Raw genomic sequence first — 25,707 nt, 5'->3', positions numbered from 1 at the left:
TAGAGAAATGTGCACCTCCCTTGTGTAACCATTTGCGTGGGCGAAAAGGGGCTTCCCACCTGAACCGCCCATCGTAGTGGTGGTAATATACGTCGCCCCCCTCTTTTTTTTACCCTTCCTATTTGAACCCCCTTACCCTGATATAATTGATCTTTCCCTTCATTTGGCTAATAATTCACCGGAAGGAGTGGGGACTCCACATTCGCTTCCCCCCCAATAGCAGTTTCCACTTTTGAATTGTTCATCGGTTGATAGCCCGCTTGCAAAAAAAAAGACACAAACGGGGAAGCGGCATGAAGGGTGTCACACAACACTGTTCGGTACAGGGCGACTCCCCCCCGGGCAGCAAACAAAAAAAGGGGCTACTTAGGCATGTTGGGGAAAAAGTTTTCATTTTTCACCGTCCTACTTGGACGCCAGCACGCGAACCGCCCCACCGACTTTCACGAAGCAGTCTCCCCCCTCACTGTGCACCGCTAGCCTCGGGGGGAGGGGCGGAAGGGGCACGGAAAACTCCCCACCAACCATTTCACGGCTAGTTATGCAACAGGCACCAGCAATGTTACACATAACTTTACGCTTTAACAAATTAAAGCAGGACAAAGGGATGGCACCCCTCAGTGGCAACATCTTCCTCCGTTGAATTTCTTCCAACTTTTCCCTCAGCATGATCAACAGAGCATTGTCGTTCCACCGTTGAATGAAGTAGAGGGTGGAAGGATTAAACCCTTGTGCTCTCCTCGGACTGAAAATAATACCATACAATTTATTTCTGCACATGTTAAGGTACTTCTCATCTGGTGCGAATCCATTCATGTTCCCTGCTGAATAGGTACCACCTGCATCTTTGTTGTTCTTCTTCTGTTTAGTTAATGTTCCCTTCCCACCTGCATGCCCATCCTTTGTTGACTGGGTCACCTGAGAGAAGCATCTCACTATCTTCTCCAACTTTATTTCCTTCATCAGTTTAGCTGCAATTTTGTCAAGGACCTGTAGGACTAATCTGATCCCGTCCAATTCAAAGTGCTCACATTTGAATAGCCTCTTAATTAACGATAGGACGTTTTTTTTTTTTTTTTTTTTTTTTTTTTAATTTATTTTCATACGAATCGAAGAAAAACAGAATGTCCTCATGAATGGAGTCTTCCCCTGTTGTTATATTCCCTACAAAATTTATGACGTCAATTTTGAACCTCCTTCCCTCTACATTTAGCAAGTCATCTGGAACATCATCCCGTGTTGCTTGTCTCTTCGCGGCGACTTCTTCCTCCTGCAAGTGCATATACTTCTGCAGGATGCTATCCACCTTGCTGTGTTTACCTTTCATGGTTCGCTTCTCCAGGGACAACTGGATTGGTGATTTCTCTTCCCTTGGGTAGACACACCGTTTAGCAGCTTCTCTCTTCCTTTCTCCTACATCAGTAGCTGACGCATGCTCCTCCCCAGCATGGCCTCGAACCTCCTTTTCCTTCTGCCGTACCTTCATACCTGTCCTGGCTTTTATTTTCCTCTTCGACGTTACCTTCTCCTTATCGTCTGATTTGCTCACCACAACTTCCCTCTCTGGGCAAATTTCTTCCACCGTTTTTGTTCCCTCCCTTTTGTTCTGCCAATCGTTCATATCTGCTACATTTGCACGTCCGTCTTCCTTCGGAGACGCTACTTGTAGTTCATTTGCTTCTTCCTTTTGGGTCTCTTCCTCTGGGGTTCTCTCTTCTCCTGGGTCTTCCGTTGTTGTCTCTAAGGTTTGTTCTGTCCTCTTTTCTGTCCCCTTTTCTGTTGCCTTTTCCTCCTTTTGTACCTCTTCCACCTGGCTTACCTCCACACGGTCTGACTTTTCTCCCGCGTCTGTCTGCTCTGCATTCGTCTTCTCCTCTTCCTTTTCTTCGTTTTCCTTCACGACGATCACCTCCTGTACTTTCATTTTGGTCACCTCCTCTGGGCTCATTCTGTTCGTTACATCTCTGCTCATTCTGTTTGCTACATCTTTACTCATTCTGTTCGTTACATCTCTGCTCATTCTGTTCGTTACATCTCTGCTCATTCTGCTCACTACCTCTCTGCTCATTCTGTTGGATGCCTCTCTGCTCATTCTGCTCGATGCCTCTTTGCTCAGTTTGTTTGACTCCTCTATGTTCTTTCTTTTCTCCTTGGTCGTCTTATCTGTTTTTTGTCCATCCTCCTTTGTGGCCTCCTTTTTTACCTCTTTCTGGTCCATCTTCGCTACGCCCTTCCTCCCCCCCGCCTTGCCTGTTTTGCCCCTCCTGCTTGATCTCTTCACCTCTGGGGGGGCAATTAATTTTGTCCTTCCACGACTATCTGCGTCCTTCTTTTTCACCTTCGTCTTCGCCTTCACAATGTTGGAGTCAGCACTTCGCTTGCCATGAGCACTACCACTACCGCTACCTCTTCCGAGGTCGCTTCCCCTACGGGTGGCCACTTTTTTCCCCTTCGCTTTGACGCGAAGATTAGCCCCCTGCTGCTGTTGTTGCTGTTGCTGCTGCTGTTTCTGCTGCTGCTGCTGTTTCTGCTGGTGCTTCCCCTTCCTGGAGCTCCTCAAAGTGGTCATTGTCTTCGTGCCCATTTCGACACTCCCCTTGGATTTACCCCTTAATTCCTTCGCCAAATTAATCAAATCGATAGACCTCTTCGAGCTGTTCTTTCGAGTACCCAACTTACGTGCAGTCGTTTCGTTCATACTTATTTGAAGTTCCTTTTCCTCGGCCTTGAGTTGAATGCTTATGTTGCTCTTTTCATTTGTTTGCGTAGTATCGTTTCGCAGGGCCTCCGTGAGTTCACAGAATAGACTCTTTCCGTAGGTGTCCCGGGGTTGGTTCTCCCCCTGGGCATTAGTGTCACCGTTGATACCGCCATTGCTGTAGAGATTTGGTGATGGAGGGGGTCCATCCCTGACACGGCTGATGAGGTGTCCAATTGGGAGGTCATTCAGGTGGCTCACTGGGTGGCCAAGCGCGTGACTTATTGAGTGGCCACTTGGGCGACTAACTGAGGGGCTGCTGGAATGACTAACTGAGTAGCTGACCGAGTGGCCGCTTTCATGTCTACGTCTGTGATCATTTGTGTGGCTAGCTGAGTGGACAATTAAGGGGTTAACAACGTGTCCAATCGAGTGTCTAGCAGAATGTCCAATTGAGTGGGTGGCCGGCAGCACAATCGAATGGGTAGCAGAGTGTCCAATCGAATGGGTAGCAGAGTGTCCAATTGAGTGGGAAACAGAGTGCCCAATTGAGTGGCCCCGTTCTTCTCCACTTGTGTGGCTTACCGAGTGACTTGCCAAGTAACCAACTTGCGAACTGGCGCCTCGACTAACAGGCAAAATAACCTGAGAACGGACAGCACGATTGACATGTGGACTATCATCCCCACTAACTTCGCGGCTGAAAAAGGGACTACCATCTCGACTGCTAGCGTGACTGGTGCTATGACTGACACTGTGACTGACGCTGTAACTGACGCTGAGGGCCTGAGACTCCCGCTCGTCCCCCCATTTTGCACTTTGGCTCAGGTGGAAAATGGAGCTCGAAGCGCTCCCGAGGCGTATACCATTTATTTCTATGCAACTTTGGTCGATGCTACCTGACGGAGTGACCTCTATGATGGTGCTGTTATTTCTCTCCTCTCCTACTTCTCCCCTTTTTGAAGAAGCCAAGCTTGGATGCCTGGGTTGAATGGCCATCAGGCTTTTTTCATTTGGTGGATATTCTCCTCCCCCTTTGCCCTTTGAGGAGCTTATTCGTTTGGATGAGTGTTCTCTTTTAATGCTTGGTTGCTTCATTTGGTCATCTCCTCCTTTATGTTGCTTCGTTTGGCCCTTCCTTCCCTTTGGATTTTTCCTTTGTCCAATTTTTCCCTTAGCGCGTTTCACTGGGGGAGTGTTCAAATCCCTCTTCGCGCTTTTGAAGGCGCCCGTCCCGTCAAGGCTCTTTTTGTTCTTTCTACCCTTGTTCTTTGAGCGTGCTTTGGCATTTGCGTCCTGTGTGTCACGTGTGACTTGTGTACTTTGCTTGTCCTCTCGGCCATCCTTTTCCTTTTTGTTCGCTTTGTCACCTCCACCGGGTTGTCCTATCTTCCCCTGGACGACGCCATTCTCGTTTTCCTTTGAACCTACGCTGTTGCTTCTCGATGGCCGATTTTTTTCGTCTTGTAGAGGTAATACACCAGCAATGTTGCTTATCTTCAGACTAGTTTCCTTTTTTCTTTTTTTTTTCTCTATTATCATGTGAGGTGGGGGAAGCTGTTTTCCTTGTTTGTCATTTCCTTTTTTCCTCTTCTCGGGTGCACTTCCCCTTTTGGTTTTGCCTTTCCCCAACTCGTGCTCGTTGGATGTGTGTTGATATTTCATGTGTATGAAAAAAAAAAAAAAAAAAAAAAAAAAAAAAGAGACTCACATTAAAGGGTAAATGTGTTAAAGTTAAGCAATGACCAAGCTGTTGTGTTAACGCGAGTCAAATACCAATGCGTGTTGACAAAAAAAAATGATCAATGTTGTTTTTGTTCTCCCTCTCCCTTTTGTGGCACTGATGAGTAATGAAAAGACACGCGCATGGGTGTGCCCATAGGGACGAGTCATGAAAAAATGAAGCCAAAAATGTTCGACAATGTGACGAAAGGGCGAAACAAAACATACGTACCTGTAAGACACGTTTACCTCCTTTTATACAGCCATTTAAACCGTCTTTTTGGCTAGTTTTTTTTTTTTTTTTTAAAACATGTATGAATGTTCATAAAAAAAAAGAGTCAGGTAAAAAAAAAAAAAAAGGCTCGCTGGTCAAACCCAGCCGTCGTCAAAATTAACAACCCAAAAGTGGGCACAGAACAAGCGAAAAGCTCATGTTTAGCTCTGGACCCCTTCAGTTGCATTGTTTTCACCTGCACGTTCAGGCAAAAGCAACGACAGCGCAGTTGTGCGTAGGTGTAATGGTATAATTGCACATTTGTACGATAATACATTTATGTGTATATATTTTTTTTTTTTTTCCACACGTACGCACATGCCAACGCGGGTAGCTATCTCTTGAAGTGCGAAATGTGAGCCTTTTTTTTTTTTAATCCTGTGGGGCAAAAATTACGTTGAGCCAACTGATGTCTCCCTTTTATATAAGAACGAATGGGTTGTTATGGGAAAAAGGAAAAAAAAGTTACCAGGAAAAAAAAACAAAACATAGCAAAAGGAAGACAAATTCTGTTCAGGCATTTTTGCCAAATGGGCACGGCGCTCGGGGAGAAGAATAAACGGGTGCCGCGCACTTAAACGAAAAAAAAAATAAAAAAAAATAAAAGATGGAAAATGGAAAAAAAAAAGAAGAAAAAAAGACATGTTGCTTTTCCTTCTTTCCGGTGTTCCCCAACTTTCACATTTTCCTTCCTTCACGTATTTTGGTTTGAATTCCGGCTGGGGATCCGCACGTGGATGTCCATTTACTGTCAATGCGTCCTCATCCTTATGGGATCCCCACCCCCCTTCACTGGTTGTCTTTCCTGTAACGGTCCCTCATCAACGTTGTGACGTGCTCCTTAACGAGTGTTAAGTTATGGTTGAAAATGTAGTCGGTGTATATTTCGATGTACCTGTTGCGTAAGAACTTCCTATTCAGAGTTTCGCAAGCCTTCCTCGCCTCCTCCTCGTCGTCAAAATAAACATGCGCTTGACCAGTGGGTTTGTTCTTCACCCCCCTGATGATATGAATAGGGTACCCTACCTTGGCCAATTGGAAATTCTTAAAAAAGGTTTTTATTTCTTCTTCTGCAACGTCGAATGGTAGTCCTCTCAATTTCAGCCTAGGCAGGTTAACTTTTTCTTCCTGCACATGTTGATATTCGCTGAAAAATCTTCGACCATTTTTGGTGGGTGTTTGCTTCGCCTCCCGTAAAGGTGTGCCGCGCATACTGGCAGTGCTAACGAGCTTACATGGTGTTACTATGAGCCCTTTACCTTTCTGCAGTGTTGACATCATTTTGTATATTCGTGTAACTTCCCCTGGTGGGTGATTCAGCGTTTATGGGCATACCCACCACCGGCCCCCCTTTTGCTAACCTTCCAAATGGGTGAAAAACAGAAAAGTGCGCCTAATGTCGTTAACCCCGTACCACCATAGAGGTTCATCCTTTTGCAGATATCAAAAAATGTTTTCAAATGGTACCCTTTTAACAAAGGGATGGCTCATATGAGCCCCGCAAAAAAAAGAGTCGTATCGCTACCCGTGTTGCGTAAGCCCAACTGAATGACTGATTCGGTACCGCGTGGGGTACACGTCAAGAAGGGGAGTGCTTACGCGAGGAAATGTGCAGGCATATGCTACGCGTGATAAATGCGACGAGCGCGAAGAACGTCATTAAGAGGTAAACGTGAAAAATGTGACAAACGTTTTATAAACGTAACAAATACGGGCAATACGGAAAAACCTGACGAGTTAAGGGAACACCCAAGCCGCACCTTTCCATTTCACATGCAAACACGCCAACCATTTAAACGCGGAAGAAAAAGTTAATCTGCCCAGTTAATTTCCTTTGCCTTTCCCCAACAAACATTCGAACCCCTCACACGTGGAGTTTATGCATCCTGTACGAAGCAACAGAGAAACCTTCATGACAAACCTACGAAAGGTTAACCGCCACAAGAAAGTATGGACGAGAATATCAGCAGCGGTTTCGGTGGCGGCCTCAGCAGTGGCGGTAGCGGCAGTAGTGATGCTCGTTTAAAAAGAATAGAAGAAGAAAAAAAAAATCTGAATGGAAATAACTTAAACTTACTACTAGCGGACTTGAAAATGATGACTGCATACGAAATGTCCTCCGAGTGGAACGACACGAAAATGATGAACGAGTGCTTCAATAACTTCTCCTGGTTCGATTCAAGAGTTCTGAAAAATATGCAAAACTATTTGAGTGCAGATGAAGTCGAACGGTCCAAAATCGATTACGCTTATAACACTTTGTTTCCGAAGCCAGTGGACGTGAAGGACACAAAGATGAATATGATGTCCCTGTGGATCAAGTCACGCATTCATTACAACAACAGTTTTTTCCCCTTGCAGTTGTCCCCGTATGACGCATGATCAGGGTGGGGGGAGTGTGGCAGGTCTGCCCGTGCCCACCATGCATACTTTCACCACAGCGCGTTTAATGTAGCTCATTCATTTATTGTCTTTTATGATCCTTTATTATTATTATTTTAATTTTTTTTTTTTTTCCTTTTTAACTCATTTCACGGCAATCCCTTCGTCGGAACAGTCAACTCATATCATGAATCTCTGCCCATATAGAAGTGTTCATGCAAGGTGACAAACCAAATCCCCAATGCGGTTAACTCTTACAGCCTGTAAGTTGCTCACAGGAGGGGAGACCCCCATGAAGAGGATATACCCCTCTAAATCGTAAAGAAAAATTAAACGGCAAAGTGGACAAAAGGAAGTTTTCTTTTTGCAGTGTGACACTGGTTATTTGTAACAGCTGTTAAGTGTTTCCCCTTCGTGACGCAAATGCGAGGGAAGAGGCGTATGGGTCATCATCATCACCCCCTGGAGAGACAACAAATGGTAGGCCTCACTCTTGCAGTTGGGGTTATGCCCACCCTTCACCCCATGGTGTCTCTTCCCACCAGGTTTAAAAAATTCCTCTCACGCCAAGACTTGGTCGATCTTACGCTCCAGCTGGTCGACATTTGAGTAGAACTTATTCAAAACGAAGAGGGGCACATCCAGGGCATCCTTTATGTAGATATTCGTGGCAAGTTCCTCGTATTCATCGTTGTCAATGGGGTCCACCATTTGGTCATCATTCGTGTTCGCTGCTTCACCTGTGAAGAGGGAAGGGGAGAATCTTTCATGGGGTGCACCTCCAAGGGAGCTCCTATTATGCCCCTGAGGGAACCGCCGACCGGATGGAAAGTACACATATATACGTAGATCTTTCCACGCGAAGGATAGAAGTTGCTTTTCCAAACGAACCAATCGGAGGGAAGTACTCACCAAGCTTCAACGCATCCGATGTGAATAAACACCCTGGTGGAGACGCTGGGGAAAATCCACCCCCATGAGCCACATGTACACACACGGGGGAAAACAAAAAAAGATATTCGATCATATTATAAATGGAAAAAATATTTTCAAAAAAATATTTTATTATATTTTTGGCTTCTTCAAAGTGGAAGAGGATAAATTGTGTGCACACTGGTCTTTGTTCATCTGTTTCGAGGGGAGGTGGGTCTTCCCTATTGTCTTCCATTTGTTTTTTCCCTAACTCATTGGTACTAGCTCCATTCGCGTTGTTTGTATCCTCTCCTGGTTTCTGCTTTACATTCACGCTGAGGGGTTGTTTGGTTGAGGTGATGTATTCCCCTTCTTTGGTGCCGACCTGGTTGGAGGGTCTCCCCAAATTGTCGCTATTCATGGAGGATGACCCGTCCTGGACGTAAGTACATTCCCCTGTTGGGTCCGCCGTCCAACCGTAGTTTACATTTTTGCTCATCAAATGGAAAAAATATTTGATGGTTTTTAGTTTTCTCCCTTTTTTTTCTTTTAAATTGTCCCTAATTCTATGCATTATCATAAGAATAATGGAAAGAAATAAATTAATCTTGTACACATCCAACCCTATTCTGTTAGCGAAGAGGATGGCCTGTATAATAATGGTTGTGAGGAGTTTGCGCTTGTGTGCACCTTTGGAAGATTTATGGCCTCCGTATAAACACTTGGTTATCTCCTCGCAGATGAGTTCCCGCTCGTCATTCACGTTTTTGTTGTTAAACAGGAAGTTGCAGGGTTTTTGCTTCCCTTCCCCATTTTGCGGCGGCTTCCCACTTGGCGTTTTTTCCCCATTTTGTTGCTCCTCCCCATTTTTGACCCGTTCCCTCACCAAGCAGTCGTCTGAACTGAAAACCAACTCGAACTTCCCCAAAGACATAATTCTGTGTACCCCCCCCTTCAAATAATTCGCGTGTTTAAAAAGATCCAGTATTCCCTCCAACATTTCGGTGGAGAAAAAAATTACGACGTCCTCATGGTAGACGTTTTCCATCGCTGTCGTTTTGCAATTCCAGAGGGGAGACACCACCTCAAATGTGTAGACATAAAATGGTGAAGGCAAGAACGCGGGATGTTCTTTAACTATTTTTTTCTTCAACGATTAAAATGGACACTTTTTTTTATACGTTTGAGGATACCCCCCATTTGGACGATTTTATTATCCTGCTGGCTGCCCCCTTTTTCCAATTTTTTTTTTTTTTTTTTTCCAAAATGTAGTGCACCAAAAAAGGTGGATTTTTCACTGTGCCCGCTGGGAAATTAGCCCCCACGAGAGGTGAAAAAAAAAAAAAAAAAAAAAACGCCGTGTGATCCGCCTTCCCCAAGGGTGCATTTTAAAGGAGAGAAAAAATATCGGAAATGGCCGATGAAAATATCATTAACCCTTTATCAATAGGGCGGCAAAATTTGCTGCTTTATTTTACCCCTTAAAATGCCCCCTCTATGGAAGAAAAATATATATATATATATATATATATATATATAAATGTATTTATACATAACCCGCAAAAGTGAAGAAGCAAATGGGGGAGCCATCTATGCTGGCATGTGAAGGCGTATGCATGTATGACCTCTATGTGAGGAAGCACTACAGGAGAGAGGTGCCCCCGGAACGCGTAACCCTAACGCGGCAAGGGTGAGCCTATTCCCCTACAGGCACTTAACTGCGTGGCTTCGTCTTGGATTCTATTTTACTCCCCTTCCATGGGTGATCATTGAAGAGGAAGAGCCCAAATAAACAAGCCAAACCAGTTGAACAACGGCAGATCCGTGGCGGAGACCAAATGGGGAGAAACGACGTGCACAGGTGTAGAGTCCTCCTTTGGCAGATCTGCAGAAGGACGTTTGTTTCCACGCCCCCCTGGGGGGGCAAATCAATGTATGGATTTGTTGCAAAGCAGGGGAAAGTGGCACCAATGAAGGAAAAACAAAACACACGAATGGATAAAAGAACATTGTTTCTGACGGTACACACAAAAGGTAAAGAAAACACAGAGGTGAAGGACACAAATCCACTCCCTGCCACTTCAAAAGTAGGAACCCTTCTGAAGAAGTACAAGATACACATAACATACTATTCCGTTTTTCTCTCCCTATTTTGTATGTTCTCCTACTGCGTTATAAAGCTGCTAATTATGGTTCTGCACGAACCAGTGTCTGTTAAAATGGTGAAGGAGAGGGTGTTAATGGACCAGGCGTTGGTAGAAGAATATGGAGAAGTCATATTCTCTCGCTTCTGGACTGGCTACATAAATGACAACCACGCTAGAATAAATATTAACATAAAAAGTGAGACGAAAAAAAACAAAAAGGGGAAAGTTGTTGCGAATCTTGTGAAGCAGAAGGACGACACCTGGATCATTAAGACGTTAACCTATTACACCGTTAAAAAGAATAATGACTTAAACACAGACGATTTGAAGACGCTTCGACAAGGTAACGGCCAGACCTCCCTATGTCCGGTGGACCACAAATCTTTGGGTGCGCCAAAGGTTAAGGGTTAGCCATACGGAAGACGCAAAAGAAAAAAAAAAAAAAAAAAAAAAATCGTCACCTCCGCAGCGTCGCGTCAGCCTATCCTGCTCAGGACGTTCTCCTCCAGATACTTCATCTTATCCTGTGCAAAAAAAAATTACGCACAAGTACATGTGCTAAATGTAATTAACCCCTTTTTTTGTTTGCTTTTTTAAAAATAACCATCCGTTTTTCTGTTATTACCTCCTTGGACTTGTTCTTCCAGCTTGTGTACTCCACCGTGAGGACCTGCACGCGTCGACGGGGGAATAGCTGGGTGAAGTGAATTGAAATGGAGGGGCACACAGGAGAAAGGGAACCCACTGCGAACATCTCGTTTATATGGTGAATCCACACTAGGTAGTCACGCAGAGCACTTCGCGCCGTACCTTCCAGTTAAGCCTACGAAGGATGTAGTACTTCAACCTGCTTTTCGCGTTCAGTTCCCCGCCGAAGGTGTAGTAGTGCGTGAACCCATTGACTTCGATGCAGGTCTGCGAAGGGGAAAGACGGGACGTGTAACGGGCCGAGTCAGTGTGACGGAAATGCCTCCCCGTTGGTAGGGTTAACAATTTCCTCAGACGGAGGTAACCACGCCCCGCCGCACAGATATATTTTACCCGCTTCTTCTGCAAAGCGAAGTCCAGCACGTAGGGACCCATGGGGAATTCACGGTCCGCTTTGAGACCCATTTCTTTCAGCAGCTTCTCCAGCTGCTTCTGCATCTTGGACTCTGTTAATGTGTTTTTTATTTTTTTTTTTTCAATCGCGTTTATGGCTTGTTCGTAGTCCCCCCCGAGTTCCCTCAGGAGGTACAACACTATGTGGACCTGCGAAGGGGGGACAAGCGGTGTGGATATGCGGAAACGTATTTCTACATTGGCAGTCAATTTTTCTCCTAACTAAGCAGTGACACGTTCCCTGTACCTGCTTCAGCTCTTCGTTCTTCAACACGTTCACATTCTGCAGTAGGAGCGCTGTGACGTCTTGCAGTACCTCCTCCAGTACATCAGTCGATGGGTCACGTAGCAGGTGGCTGGATTTCCCTTTTAACAAATCTACCTTCTCGCAATCTCCAACCAGCCACAGAGCCACGGAATAAACAATATTACACAGATACTTGGCTTCAAACTGGTGGTATTTTTTATGGACATGCAGGTGGAGCAGGTTCATGTAGAGGTCCCGGTTCAGCTGTAGCATGGCGAGGCTGAGCAGGATGGTGGTCAGGACGCCTTTATCCTAAAAGGGGGGAGGAAAAAAGAAAAAGTGAAGCAGGTGCAGTTACACTTAACACGTTGTGCACCGCCCACCAGTGTATCGCCCCACCTGACTCACTATCGGCATGAAGAACTCCTCGATGACGCCGCAAATTTCGCGAACCGTCTGCCCATCGTTGTAACTATGCTTGTTATAAACATACAAAATCATGGCCAGATCGAAAAGAGAAAACATACGGAGAGAACCTCTAACATAATGTTGTGTGAAGAATGTTAAGACGTTAAAGTCGAGGGAACCCATTTTGTGTAGGTCTATAAGTAGCTGCGTCAACGTCCTCATGTCACTGAATACGGGTTTCCTACTCAGAACTGACTTTACAATTTTTGCACACAAAGAATATTTAGCAAACTTTAGCTTACAAAACGTGTGTACGATAAAACCCATCTCGCTTGTGGTCATTTCGTTTGTGTAATTCCTTAGCAGAGTTGATACTGTGTTCAGGATTTCCTTCTCGGTTAGATTCACCAGTTGTATATTCTTCATTAAGTAAAGCAGTTTGTTTTTTCCAATGTTTTCCAGGTTCATTCCTAGTGGGAGCTTCCTCCTTTCGGCCCCCTCGGTGGGCGTGTGTCCATCCCATGTTGCTTGGCCAATCTGTACGTTGCTTCTGAATAACCGTACAAGGCTCCGCAATCCGATTTGTTTGGACGAAAGTTGCATCATCGTGCGTAGGTGGGGATCATCACGTTAACGCGAACTTGAAAGGAACCTCCTGCTCCCCCCCAATGGCACTTCCTCACGGTAAGCGCTTTCCACCGGTTCATCCTTTCACGTGTATTTACGGGTAAAGGTGTAAACGTGTAGGCAGATCAATTTAACGCGGCGATTGCAACGGAGTTATCCTCCTGCACCAACGCACATTCACGCATGGTGAAGCTACTCCTGTATATCCTCCTCAAAAGTGGCATCTTCCACCTACTCCTTTTTTCCCTTTTGCCCAATCGCAACGGTGCTAACACTACGGGGGACGTGTAGGGGTTATTTAAAGGGGGCGCACCTTGGCGGGGCAAAACATGCATAAGCCACACCTGCTCAAGTGGATTAAAAAAGATCGGTGAAAATGTGCATCCCTGTTGTGTTATTGGTAAGCCACACATCTGTGTTGAGAAGTGGTTCCCATTCGAAGGTTGAGGATACCCCCACATTTCCACCCATGGTCAGAAAAAAAAACGCACCTTAACACGCGCATAATTGCGAAGATATAAAAAAAATAATTATTATAATAAGGCACCTCGTGGAAGGAACTAAACCAATTGGGTAGCTAACCATTGTTGGATCGCGAAAGGGGGTGAGGCCCACCCATTACAGATGCGCGTGTCGAACGTAGGTGATAATGTATACCCTTCGAAGGGGACCCCCCCGGAGGGGTGTCATCAGCCCTCTGTACAAATTCGCCACCAGAGGGGTTAACACACGCACGGGGGACACTTCAGAACTGGGTAGAGATGCAACTCCCTCCTCTGTGGCCGCACCCACCCCCGACGTGGAGCGCCTGCTCGTGAGGTACAAAAATCTAAGCACTAAAGACAAAGTCAACCTAATCACCACGCACCTACGCAATATAAAAGATGCAGACGTGAGTATGATATACAATTTCGCGAGAGAAAAGCAGCCAGTGAGGGGACTCCACCAGAACGAACAACACGAACTGGAAAGGAAAAGGAAGGTGAAAATACTGAAGATACAGAAGCCAGCATTCATGCAACAAAAAAGTAGTAAAAAAACTTCGCGAAATAATTTGTCCTTCAAAAATGACTACAACAGTAATGAATATTTGGACTGTTTGCAGAAGGAAGAGGAGTTGAAGGGGGCAGAACAGTACACACTGGTTGAGGACCTATACAAGGCATACATCTACAGCAGAGCCTTCACCACCTTATCCAACCAGTACAGGACCAGACATACCATATCGAATGATTTCCTACACGTGATGATTCGCGCAATAAGGGGTTCCATCCTGGATAGGGTGAACCCAACGCTAGTGAACGAATTTGCTCACTTCAAAAATCCCTACATGCTCATGAAACATGCTTTGGAAAATTTTATCCTCCATGGACATGTGAAGAACCCCTATGAGGAGTCGCTCATTTCGGAGCATCTAAAGAGGAAAACTTTTATGAACGTTTTAAAGCTGGATAGTGCCGAGGTTCCCGTGGAGGTGTATGAGCCTCTGGCTTCCTTCCGTGGGGATGTGCACTACAACTACGATGTTCGGGAGAAATTCGCCAATATCATTCGCACGCAGCTGGACATACTTGGCGTGGTTACAGGGGGAGACACAGACAAAGTTAACAACCCTAACAATGATGACGTTACAGGTGGTGCGTCCACTTGTGCCCAGCTGAACGCCGTGCTACGAATCCTACCCGAGAACGCACACACGCCATTCGAAAATTACCCCTTCGATAATTTCAAATCGTTCAAAACGCAAATGAGAAAAAGGTACATGGGGGGCATCAAAAACAGCAAACCCATAAACGTGGAAGACGAAGAACTCAGCCATGTGCGTTACCCAAATCTACAGTCCGTTGCACATTCCTTGCCAACGGATTCTAAATATAGAGACAACGTCATACACGCGATTAAGGTTCTGGAGAGATCCAAGCATTGGGATCACGCCAGTAAAATAAAAGCTATAAACACTTTAGTCGACGTCTGGAATGATATGCACTCTAGTGATCACTATGAGGACTTGATGGAAAGGTGCCTTCCCGTTATTTACACGAAGGACATGCTACGCAAAACGAAGACTAGGCAGGATACATACAACCGTGGGCTTGTCTACATACAGTCCCTTACCACGCAGAAGCCCCTGGGCGCGCGACAGAAAAAGGGCTAAACATATACATGCAAAATGTTGCCCTTTTTTATCATCATCTGGTTTGACCCTTTTGGGAGGCCCCCACCGTGGGGGTGTACTCTACCCCTCCACCAAAAAGTGTAGATAGCCATTTCAAATGATTAAAAAAAAAAAAAAAAATTATTTTTTTTGGTAACTTTGAATGAATCATTTATCCTCGCGTCAAAATGGAGAGTTAGTCAATTCATTTAGACGTGTTGCGTATGACGGGTCGGCAGTTACATAGGAGGGGTCTATTCAATGTTCAATGCGGGGTTTTGTGAAACCTCTGCGAAGGATGTTCGGAGGGTTTTTCCCCCCCCATTCGGAAAAACGAATACAATGAAAAATGTGAGAACCTTTCCAAAGGGATTATTTTTTCCCTACCTGGGCCAAAGAAAAAAATTGAGGAAGAAAGAAACGATCGGCGCTTGGTATGACAATTCGGAGGTTGCTACATTTTGCATTTTTTTTTCATCATTACACTTTTTTTGTTCGTCCTCTGGGTTGAATCCGCGGGGACAAGCAAACATATCAATGCAAATGCATATGGCACACTGACCACTCGACAGGACGCTATACCAACAACGTTGCGTTCTGCGTGGGCACATAAGCGGATAAACGCGCGGCGATCCGTTCGCTTCGAAATTGCCCACTATAGGATGCACAAAAAAGGAACATGCGCGAACGTGCATAAACGCATACACAAGTACATACGTATACATTTTTATGCGCGCAAGTGAAGACCACAAAGCACAAAGGAATACAACGCATATATATAGCCTTGTGCTGGCGCGGAATAACAACGGAGGAGTAAATAGGGTCGTCTTGCATCGTTCCGTCATCGAGTCAATCCGAAGCGCGGCAAAAAGAACGATCCATCAGAAGGGAAAAAAACAAACATAAAAGGATACGCAAATGCGTTTGCATGTAGGCGCGTCATTTTACGCGTCGCTCATCATATGGTTCAGTGCCACTTTCGCGTACAGTTCGCAGAGGGCAAGTTTGATGCCGCCGGTGGTCAATGTCAATCGAAGGACCGGGAAAGGTATATAAATACCACGTTGGTTCGCTCTGCTGGGCCTCGCTTTTTTTTTTTTTTTTTTTTTCCCCCTCGAAACGGTGCTCCGCCGAACAACGTGACCCCTCCGTGCGGCATGCACTTGTGGTCGCTTTTTCCTTTTGGAGGTTCCGCCACAGGAGAAAGAAAAAAAATTCTTAGTTCCCGCACGCAGCGGACGCGGGCAAAAAAAAACCACTCTCACCACCTCTGCGCGTACAGCATATTATGTACCGCATGCATGTAAAATAAAATCTCTACTGTATGCAGTCCTCAGGGAAAGCGAACACGTTTTTTCCAACATAGGGCCGTCCCACTTCTGGGGTGCCTTTTCCCCCCGCACGATCAATCGAAGCGGCGCAAATGTGGCCAGTGATGAAGAAAAAAAAAACAGTGTGCCCTTATGTATCCTCCTCCCCTTGCCGTGAAAAATCGCGGCACTCATCCTACCGCAAAAGGTTTAATACAAAAATTGAAGCGTGCATATATGTAGCAATGGCACTATAAATAATACATGCAAATATATAAATACATGTATACTATATATAAATATATCTTTATTTTTTCGCGTGATAAAAATAGGCAGTGTTTTTTCCTAATCGCACCGCGCGTATGCTGCTTTGCTTACCCTTAAACGTGTCAGGCGAATCTATAGCTCGAAGAAAAAAAAAAAAAAAAAAAAAAAAAGAAGCAAAAAAGTACCTTTCACCACATCGACTTTCTTTGTATCGCCTCCTTTTCTTTCATTGGCATTTTTGTCATTCGCATTTCTGCAGCTTTTTTGGCACTTCCTCAAAATTGGTATTTTTTAACTGCCCTCTTTTTATTGCCATTTTTTTAATTTACAAATTTTTTTGCCAATTTTTTTTATTAGTATTCTATTTTCATTACCATTTCGATAGTTTTTTTTTTATCCCTTTCGCGATATATTTCATTTATTTTATTTCATTTATTTTTTATTTTATTTATTTTCTTTTTTTTCCCTTTTAAGTAGCCACGAAAGAAGAAGCGCATGTAAAAATACGTACATTTATATATATATAATTTATATATGTATTGTACGTACATGCTAACTTTTGCGTGCCTGTTCGCGTCCCTTTATTTATTATATATGCTTTAAGAGGAACATATGACTGACCTCTGCGGCAGGTACATATGTACATTTCCCCCTCTGCTCTTACGCAAATTACGTGAATACTTTACATATGCGTACAAGTCCTCATGTAATTAATCCGAAATAAATCTTTTCCCCCTTCTGCATACTTTTTTTTTTAAGTTTTTTTTTAATTAGCCTTTTTTTAGCGGGGGAAAATTTCTTACGCCTGCGGTATATATATATGCCGTACGTGAATATATGTATGTATATTTTATGGGCGTATAGGTGATGTCCCTCACCCCATCGGAACGGCAAACTCTGGGAAGCAGTGTTTACCGTTGCGTGGGAACTTCTGTTTTCTTTGCCCATTTGTGCGCCGCTTTAATTTTTTATAACGAGCCCCACTAGCTCCAGACCGATTAACCGATTGATCGCCCCGTGTAGATACATACATACCCATTTGTATAGTATCCACTGCGTCTGATTTCCGCCCCCATCCCTCTGTGCATATCGCACCAACCGTATGAATGTACAGCTGATACCACCACCGTGCCAGCCCTTCATGACGATCATTAGGAGATAGATTAGATCCACCCCCCACACACACCTACATCCCTTTAATGCCACCAAATACGATAAGATGGTTTTGCATCGCATTTCTCTACCCCTTTTTTACACTCTGTTTATTTTTGGGTACCTACATTTTGATACCGCACAGTCCAAGTTAAACAATATTACAAATGATGAAAACAATTTTTTGGGCGGCTTCTTTGGAAGCAACGGCGGTCCTATCGATGGATCTGTGAACGGTCCTATCGATGGCGGAAACGATGACAGACCGAAGGACAATGATGATGAGGAGATGCCAGATGACGTCGAGCAGGACGGATCGGAGGATGCCATAGAGGCGACCACCCCTCCCGCCGACGAGGAAGGCAACATGAACGACATGAACAACATGAACGAAAACATGAATGACAACATGAATGACAACATGGAAGGCAACATGAGCGACGTGGACGAAGCGATAATCCCCCAGGAGGAGAAGCCAGTGGATTATGGAGATCCCGTTTTTCCCTCCACGAACTTCAGCCTCGGTGACGGCATAGAAGTAACATTCGTGCCTAGTGGAAGCGACGGCCTAAACGGGGATAACACCGTCATGGAAGTTGATCACATGGAAGTTGACCACATGGAAGAAACGCCGTCACAGATGAACAACAGCGGTAATGATGTTAATGCCAAGGAGGACGATGGTGCGGGTGATGACGACGGTAACGATGATAATGACGACAATGATAATGATGACAATGATAATGATGACAGTGATAATGATGACAACGGCAATGACGATGATGACGATGATGATGATGATGATAATGATGACAGTGACGATGATGACGACGAAACCAATCAGGCGAAGAACGGAACGGATAACCAGGACGTTACCGTCATCCCACCCATGACGATGAACCTGCCCCTCCTGACCTTCACGCATAAACACCCCATGCAAGCGAAAATGAACGCAAACAGATCCTTTAGCAATTTGTTCAACCTGTACCATAAGACGACTCCACAGATAGGCAATGTAAATTACTTCAGGAAGGAACTACAAAACGAATTCGCCTTCAAAAATGGACTGTATTTTAGTGCCACCAGTGTGAAGGAGTACAACGAAAAAGTCGACCCGAGTAAACACGCCTACATAAAGCTCCCCGACAACACAATGATCCTTGTTGTCACAGGAAATAAGTTCTTCTTCCAAGATTTAGTCTACTCAAAGAATAAATACAGTGCCATAAAGAAGAAGTTTTCTTTCCTCATGAATAACATGATTAGCAATTTAAAGAAAAAGTACTTTTTTAAAAACTACGAATATCAGTATTTGTACAAAGAGGATACTTTTGCTTATGACCACACGAAGAGGTTACTCGACATGGAGCTACTGGGAGAGCTTTCTCAAGTCACGCAAACCATTTCTGTGGATGAGGAAAAGAAGAGAAAAGTCAGCATGCACAGAGTTTATGGAGGATGGTTTGACTTCCTCGGAATATTGGTGGTAAATGGCTACAACATGCAACCAACCGAAAGCGACCACATGAAACAACGCAAGACATCCTTAGACGTTGTGCCAAAACATATGCTGCAAGAGTTTAGGGAACTTGTGATGAAGAAGCATGATGGGTATGAAAATGGCTATGCCGTCGGATTGTGGAGAGACTTCCCCAACGGAAAGTTCATCCCATGGAGGTACTCCGTGGAGTTGTTCCTGTGGGATTTACTGAATGTGCTGCCCCACGAGTTGCCACACCCAGCTAACTTGATGATGACCTACACGGGGAATGGCAAAACGGAGGAGGAAGATAAGAACAACCAGCAAATGAGTGAAGAATTGCAGGAGAAGGAAATGCGCAATGTGGACTACTCGACCAATCAAACGGAGAAGCTTTCCAGAGAGGAGATCCTCAACTGGCACCAGATCATACAGAACAAAATTTCCTCCTACCCAGGATTCGAAGTAAAAATCATCGCCGTTAATGACTATATGAAGGCCATCGGATACAGCAACGAAATCTTCGCTAGATATTATAACGCCAAAAATGGAAACGCATACATCTTCCTCATATTGCTAAATAAGGACTTCTTCGTTGATGAATTTGTTGGAAAGGCATCCAACCATGAGGAGTACGTTCAGGAAAAACAAAAGTACTTTACCATAAAGATGAACGAAATTTTGGAAATATTGGAGAAGCTTCTCGAAGAGTTAAAGGAGGCATTGTTCCCAGAGGATGACAAAACTAAACCAGTCATTACGTTTTACAATTACCTAGACGATGAGCAGAATTACGACAAACTGAACCCACATATCTTAGGAGAAATTGCAGGAATAACCAAACACTTAAAATGTGATCAACTGAGAAATGGTGATGACAACGATGGTAGATGCACCAAGGACGTTTCTTTACACCACAAGTACGGTGGATGGTTTGAATTCGCAGGGGCCATTAGTGTGAAGAATGTTAACTTCGTCCCCACCAAGTATGAGAACCATGGGGAAATCATACAGAAGAAATATGAGGATGCTATTCTGACGCAAGCCAACAGTAACATCCAAGACTCATGGTTGTGGAAAGATCTACCTGAGAAGAACATGGCCCAATATAGATATCCCTTCCAAGTGTTCACCTTAGAAAACCCCCAGTTTAATATTCTGAACATGAAGGAAATGCACCCATTTATTGTGGTGGATATTCTGAACAAGGGTCTGCAAGCTTTGAAGGTCCAATCGAAGCGACAGAGAAACGCAACCGTGGAGGAGGAGGAAGAAGGACAGGTCGTCACGAGCAATTATGACGCAAGCAGCAACCACCATGACAGTGGTGACAACTCCTTTTCGGCTAACCAGACCAATTTTAACCACATCGATGGGGAATACATGATGAAGGATGAAGTGGAAGGCGCTTCCGAAATGTCAACCAGTGTAGACACCGATATTGATGGCGACGCCGAAACGGAAGATATTGATGAGAACGAGTACATTACTGAAAACGCTGATCCAGACGAAAACAGTGACGCCGAGGAGGCAGAATACACAGAAGACAAATACAACGAAGAGGAAGAAATCGATGACAGTGAATACGTCGAGGTGAATGAAGGACTCTCTTCCAATCCAGCCACGCAGCCAATCCCCCAAGTTGAATACCAAACTGAGGGAAGCATCAACCAAGGAACACTAAACAACAATGACACCGTCAGAACGGCGGAAAAGAATCACCCAGAGAATAACCACCAGGAGAGCATCCTCTTCAGAGACATCACCAAAAATTATGAAGACAACGAAACGCTTGGCGGAAGCAAAAGAGATGGAAGCGACGTGATGAAAGCAGGCCCCTTTAGTATTACTGGAGGTTTGCAAGCAGTGACCGACCTGGTCAACAAGCACCTTGGCACTGGAAAAAGAAGAAACGGAAATGACGACATGCACAATGTTGCTAATAGGGATGGCAATGATGATAATGACGATGGTGACGACGACGACATCTACAATGAGATTTGCAAAAGTGGAAAGAAGGATGACAAAGACGGGGACGATGACGATGATGATGATGATGATGATGACGATGATGATGAAGACGACGATGATGACAACGATGAAGGAAACAATCTTGCCACGAGTAAATACCAACAGAATAATAAGTTCAGTGCACACGTCCCTGCAGACTTCAAGTCAAAGGCATACCTATTCATCGTCGTGTGCTTAGTCCTCATTTGCATTGCCCTCGTTGTGAGCATTGCCATGAGATTGTACGAGATGCTCATGAAAAGAAAAATCGTCGATATGAACCGAACTGTCTTGTCCTTCAAGGACCGCGAAGACATCCCAGTGGTGCAGGGCATCCCCGCCCCATGGATGAATGCCTAAGCAGAGCAGCGTAACAACGTAACAGCGCAGCAGCGGTGACGCAACCTGGAGGAGGCACTCTTCGAGGAAGTGCCCCGCATGAACATGATACGTGCATATGCGTAACTACACCGATGCGCTGTGCCAAACCCCCCCCCCAAAAAAAAAATAAAATAAAAAAAGAGGAACGTGTTTTTAATTAGCGTGCCATCACCACACAGTGGCTTTTTACCAATTGAAGGATAACAATGGAGAGGTCATATAAACACATGTATGCGTGGTCCTTCACGCACGCAATTTGATCGCGTGGATGAGTATAGATAACCGACCCATTCGTGAATAACGTGAACGACGTGAACGTGAGGGGGGTGTAATGTACAGAATTCCATTCAGCACACCGTGTTTTTTTTTTTTTTTTTTTTCTTCCTCTCATCCCCTGTATTTTTTTTTTTTACCCTCCTATGATATCATTTCATTTTCCGTTTATTAATCGAAATGTGCCATTTTTGAGTTATTATTTATTTAATATATTTTTTTTTAAAAGAATAAAAATTACTTCACCCCCAACAAAAAAAAAAAAAAAAAAAAAAAACAACAAACAAGAACGCATCATATTAATTTTTTTGGACACGTAACTTACGTCATACGCAAGGAAGAGTGATCTCCGCCTGGACACACACATATGTGGATACGCATACTTCGTACGTATGCAGTTCAGCTTTCCCCTTGGGGGGAGGCACAACAAACTTGGTCGCAGTGCCTGATCATATGATCTCCATTGGATGTACCGTGTGCGACAGAATGATGTATGTTAGGCTGATGTGGTCATCACCTTCGCACAGGCCATATATATATGGTATTGTCTTATTACATATAGCCCGCAGGACACTCATCCCTGCATTTCGTTGTCCTGCATTTGCGCCCTCCCCCCTTTGATAACAAAAATTAACACATACGTGTTGCGTGGAATGTTCTGCGGAGTGAGTGGCTAGTCGTTAACACACACACAAATGGGCAACAAAGTGTATGTACAGGTCAGGCAAAATTTAAAAAAAAAAAAAAAAAAAAAAAAAAAAAGGGCAAGGCCTCTCCTGTCCACCAATTAATTCCGCAATAGTGGCAGTTAGGAATGCATCCAATTCGGGAAGGGTGTGTGTGTAGGCTGCACTGCGGAGCAAATTTCCTCCCTCCCTCTGCCCTACATATATTTGCTCTTCCAATCCGCCACCGACACGTAAGACACGGCGTAGTTATGGCTGTTCAGGAACCACTCCCGAATGGCTTCATACGGCTTCAAGCATGTGCGAACGTCTTCATTTTGGTAGACGGTCTTCGCTGTTCGGTATTCGCTAGTGGGGTCGTCCCGTTGTCCCCCCCCTTGCGCCCTTTCCACCTCGTCAAAGAAGCTCCCCACGGGGACGTTCTTCAAATACATCTGATCAAAACTGTCGATCAGAAAGAGGGCACGCTTCCGACTCTCCTCCCCCAGTGCATCTATCCCCCCCCGACCTGGAATGACAATATCAATCCTGTAGGGGTAACTAATGTAGTTAACAAAGTGGGGGATCTTCTTACTCTTAAAAAGGTCTGAAAAGAAAAAAATAAAATATTCTCCAGTTGGCATTTTCTGATTTCCCCCTCTGAATGTGTGCCCCCCCATTGCAGTTAAATGTTTTTGCACATGTGTGCACAGGTTGAACAGCTCATCAGGTAACCTCCTCTCCATTTTTTCATAGATCCTTTTCAGCACGGCAGATATCACGTGCAGCAGTTCATAGGAGGCCTTTTTTTCTTCATTCTCCTCCGTTAGGATGTTTAATCCTGCCCTTATTTTGTGTCCAAAAATGGTCATCAGTTTTTCCAACAGATCTACATTCTTCCTGCTGTTGTTTAAAATGATATCGACGAAGTAAAATGCCAAAACGGAGAATGCACAGTGGATGAGATACTCCTCTGGTAGTTCCCTTATTGTGTTCCTTGCAACCTGGTGCAGATAGGCATATGTCTGTCTTGTGAGGGATTCCCCCACGGAGGGACAATTAATTAAATGTTCTGAGAAGAATTGGAAGAGAGTCACCACGTGTGTTTCCCCCATGCGTGACAGACCCCCCTGTAGGTAACTCACAGCGTAGTGCAGCATATCCGGGTTGGTGACCTTTAAGTTGGTTAGCGCGTTTAGTAGCTGTATGAAGGCGTCCGCGTCGGGAGAAGCAGATTCTGGAAGGGAGGTGGAGCCGTTCTTATTGACCTCCCCCAGCACGTTGTTGTTGATCCCCTGTTTCCTCCCCCCCCTCAGCAGCAGGAACATCACATACTCGGAGAAGAAAACCGACGCGCTGGAGCAGACGAGAATGTTCCCCACGCGAAAGTCCTTCTCCCCCCCAGAGGGGTGCACCCCCCTGTAGTGACTAACCACGTGAAGTAGACTAACGAGGGATTCACTCGGTAAACGCGAAAACCGAGAAAGCACCCCGTCTGCAGTTAAAAGGGAAACGAATAACTCATCATTAGGATAGTTTAGCACAGACAAATATTTTAGTATCTGCACCACATAAACGTCGTCGATGAAGTCCCTTTTCTCCTTTACGTAGCTCATGATTTGGTTGCAAACGGTCCATTCACGAATCTGTGTAGAAGCTAGCGATTTTAGGAGGTTCACAAGCAGCACAGGGTGGATACACTTCTTAACGTTCCCCTTTAGGTATAAGAATAAATTGCGCGTAGTCTTGTTACCCCTGTCCAGAAAGGAACAACAAGCAATGATTGTCTCTAGGATGAATTCGACAGGCCAATAAAAGTGAAGCATCTGAGAGGTTCTCCTGATTAAGCGCCTTATGCTCTTCTCATTTTCTTCATCCAGGTGTTTCCTATTCAGGCTAAATAAAATCAATGCCTTTGCATGGTACGCATATTTCATGATATTTATATACTTGTCGACCTCGTTTATAAGTCTCTTTACCATTTCTTTTTTTTTTATTTCGAAGAGGGTGTAGAACTCTAGTAGCTCCACTAGGTTGTAGTATTTGTATTCGTGTGCGCGTTTGCTAAGTTCTCTGTTGAGTGTCTTCACGAGGGAGCTCTTTCTGATTCGCTCCGTAAAAGCGTGTAGATGTAGGGGGGGTGAAGAGTCCAAGCACCGAAGTATTGTGTCACCCGCATTGGGGGAAACTACTCCTCCATGTTGTCCCAGTTCTGGAGAGAAGACCAAACTTTTGCACACGTAGCGCTTCACCAAGCGGTGCACATTCAGGTCACACTTTATCCCATGCTTTTGTAAGGAAAAAAAAAATAAAATTTTATTCAAGTGTCTGCACAGGTAGGCTACCTCATGCTCATCGTACGTGTCGAAGGTGCTCCCTATGGTCCCATCGATGTAGTCAAAAAGGCACTCATCGAAGTGCAGGTACTTATCATTTAGGCTCAGCACATCCATTACGTGTTGCTTGCTCAGTATAACTTTGTTTGTAATGTGGATGAGCAGCTCGTTGTAGATGCGCTTAAGTTTTGTGAACCCCCAGGAGTGGTACCCACGTTGACGCGGTGCCAGGTTGTTAAGGCCAATGTGGTGGATAAACTCCAGCACGTGGTAGAGGTTGTCTTCCCGCAGGAGGGGGTCACCAGGGGGGCTGGCAGCCGCTCCGGAAGACGCCTCTCCAGTTGCCACAACCGCGTCCCTCATCGGGTCGTCCACTTCTTCGCCTATCGAGACGTCTATTTCTTGGCCCACCCTCCGCAGGAACTCCTCTTCCACGGGGCGGCAGCGCAAATTCTTCTTCACCATAAAAACGCACACGTGCACCAGATGCGCGTTGTTCACATTTTTAAGTAGCGCTTCGTTCCCCTTCCTCCTGATCATAAAGAACAGCCTCTTTGCATATGTGAACGTCAGTGAAGACGCGCTCAATTGGTCCAGCTTTAATTCTGGCAGATCCTCCACGTGGGTGTCCTCCCTCTGGATGGCCTCATGGGGGAGTTCCACATGATCTGCATAGGATATACTACCCACTCGGGCTGTGGAAGAACCCCCCAAACGTGCACTCCGACCCAAGTGCAAAATTTGCACTTTGGCTTTTTTCAGCTGCTTCTCCCTCTTCAATTTGGCACGACTCTTTCTCTCGTAAAGCGGCACGGTGTGTTCAATTTTCCAGTTCGCAAAGTGGCGCCGCACGGTGCTCAGGAAAAGTGGCGCCGTTGGTTTTGCTGACCGGATCATCATTGTGTCACGTATCGTGTGTCATCTTAACTCTGCTTACCCTTCGGGGCCCCAATTGTGGACCGAATTATCAGCATTTGCTGCTTACCGCATGACTTACATTCGAAGGCATAAGGCACACACCTAAGTCAGCACACTGACGGGGTCAACAAATTGGGGGAATTCTCCACAGAATAGGTTGTCGTGCCTTTCCCCATGGCGAGAAACCCCAAAGAGGAAAAAAAAAAAAAAACTTCGCAACAAAGGCAACGTGGCGAGATGCT

At 45.0% G+C, this 25,707-nt stretch overlaps 9 protein-coding genes across 9 annotated transcripts; 4 read left to right on the top strand and 5 right to left on the bottom strand.

Moving 5' to 3' along the window:
• Nucleotides 1-405: 405 nt before the first annotated feature.
• On the bottom strand, nucleotides 406-4,363 carry PCOAH_00014610 (Uncharacterized protein; the record flags this gene model as incomplete). Its single annotated transcript, XM_020058270.1, is given in 2 exon segments — nucleotides 406-1,044; nucleotides 1,055-4,363. The coding sequence occupies 2 exon segments, from the start codon at nucleotides 4,361-4,363 to the stop codon at nucleotides 406-408; spliced, it is 3,948 nt and encodes a 1,315-aa protein (XP_019913693.1).
• Nucleotides 4,364-5,483: 1,120 nt separating this feature from the next.
• On the bottom strand, nucleotides 5,484-5,975 carry PCOAH_00014600 (RNA binding protein; the record flags this gene model as incomplete). The annotated part of the gene is made up of 1 exon (XM_020058269.1): nucleotides 5,484-5,975. One exon carries the CDS (start codon nucleotides 5,973-5,975, stop codon nucleotides 5,484-5,486), a length of 492 nt encoding a protein of 163 aa, XP_019913831.1.
• Nucleotides 5,976-6,644: 669 nt separating this feature from the next.
• On the top strand, nucleotides 6,645-7,076 carry PCOAH_00014590 (Uncharacterized protein; the record flags this gene model as incomplete). Its single annotated transcript, XM_020058268.1, has 1 exon — nucleotides 6,645-7,076. One exon carries the CDS (start codon nucleotides 6,645-6,647, stop codon nucleotides 7,074-7,076), a length of 432 nt encoding a protein of 143 aa, XP_019913874.1.
• A 561-nt stretch (nucleotides 7,077-7,637) lies between these two features.
• Nucleotides 7,638-9,036, bottom strand: PCOAH_00014580 (Uncharacterized protein; the record flags this gene model as incomplete). The annotated part of the gene is made up of 2 exons (XM_020058267.1): nucleotides 7,638-7,816; nucleotides 7,989-9,036. 2 exons carry the CDS (start codon nucleotides 9,034-9,036, stop codon nucleotides 7,638-7,640), a joined length of 1,227 nt encoding a protein of 408 aa, XP_019913841.1.
• Nucleotides 9,037-9,982: 946 nt separating this feature from the next.
• Nucleotides 9,983-10,546, top strand: PCOAH_00014570 (Uncharacterized protein; the record flags this gene model as incomplete). The annotated part of the gene is made up of 1 exon (XM_020058266.1): nucleotides 9,983-10,546. One exon carries the CDS (start codon nucleotides 9,983-9,985, stop codon nucleotides 10,544-10,546), a length of 564 nt encoding a protein of 187 aa, XP_019913756.1.
• Nucleotides 10,547-10,611: 65 nt separating this feature from the next.
• Nucleotides 10,612-12,497, bottom strand: PCOAH_00014560 (Uncharacterized protein; the record flags this gene model as incomplete). Its single annotated transcript, XM_020058265.1, has 6 exons — nucleotides 10,612-10,659; nucleotides 10,761-10,805; nucleotides 10,946-11,050; nucleotides 11,177-11,386; nucleotides 11,484-11,795; nucleotides 11,883-12,497. 6 exons carry the CDS (start codon nucleotides 12,495-12,497, stop codon nucleotides 10,612-10,614), a joined length of 1,335 nt encoding a protein of 444 aa, XP_019913722.1.
• Nucleotides 12,498-13,167: 670 nt separating this feature from the next.
• Nucleotides 13,168-14,673, top strand: PCOAH_00014550 (Uncharacterized protein; the record flags this gene model as incomplete). Its single annotated transcript, XM_020058264.1, has 1 exon — nucleotides 13,168-14,673. One exon carries the CDS (start codon nucleotides 13,168-13,170, stop codon nucleotides 14,671-14,673), a length of 1,506 nt encoding a protein of 501 aa, XP_019913664.1.
• Nucleotides 14,674-17,469: 2,796 nt separating this feature from the next.
• On the top strand, nucleotides 17,470-21,252 carry PCOAH_00014540 (Uncharacterized protein; the record flags this gene model as incomplete). The annotated part of the gene is made up of 1 exon (XM_020058263.1): nucleotides 17,470-21,252. The coding sequence occupies one exon, from the start codon at nucleotides 17,470-17,472 to the stop codon at nucleotides 21,250-21,252; it is 3,783 nt and encodes a 1,260-aa protein (XP_019913656.1).
• A 1,177-nt stretch (nucleotides 21,253-22,429) lies between these two features.
• On the bottom strand, nucleotides 22,430-25,447 carry PCOAH_00014530 (Uncharacterized protein; the record flags this gene model as incomplete). The annotated part of the gene is made up of 1 exon (XM_020058262.1): nucleotides 22,430-25,447. One exon carries the CDS (start codon nucleotides 25,445-25,447, stop codon nucleotides 22,430-22,432), a length of 3,018 nt encoding a protein of 1,005 aa, XP_019913885.1.
• Nucleotides 25,448-25,707: the final 260 nt, after the last annotated feature.

This window comes from Plasmodium coatneyi, chromosome 6 (assembly GCF_001680005.1).
Source record: "Plasmodium coatneyi strain Hackeri chromosome 6, complete sequence".
Lineage (NCBI taxonomy): Eukaryota > Apicomplexa > Aconoidasida > Haemosporida > Plasmodiidae > Plasmodium > Plasmodium coatneyi.
This window is presented reverse-complemented; position numbering and strand designations above follow the sequence as displayed.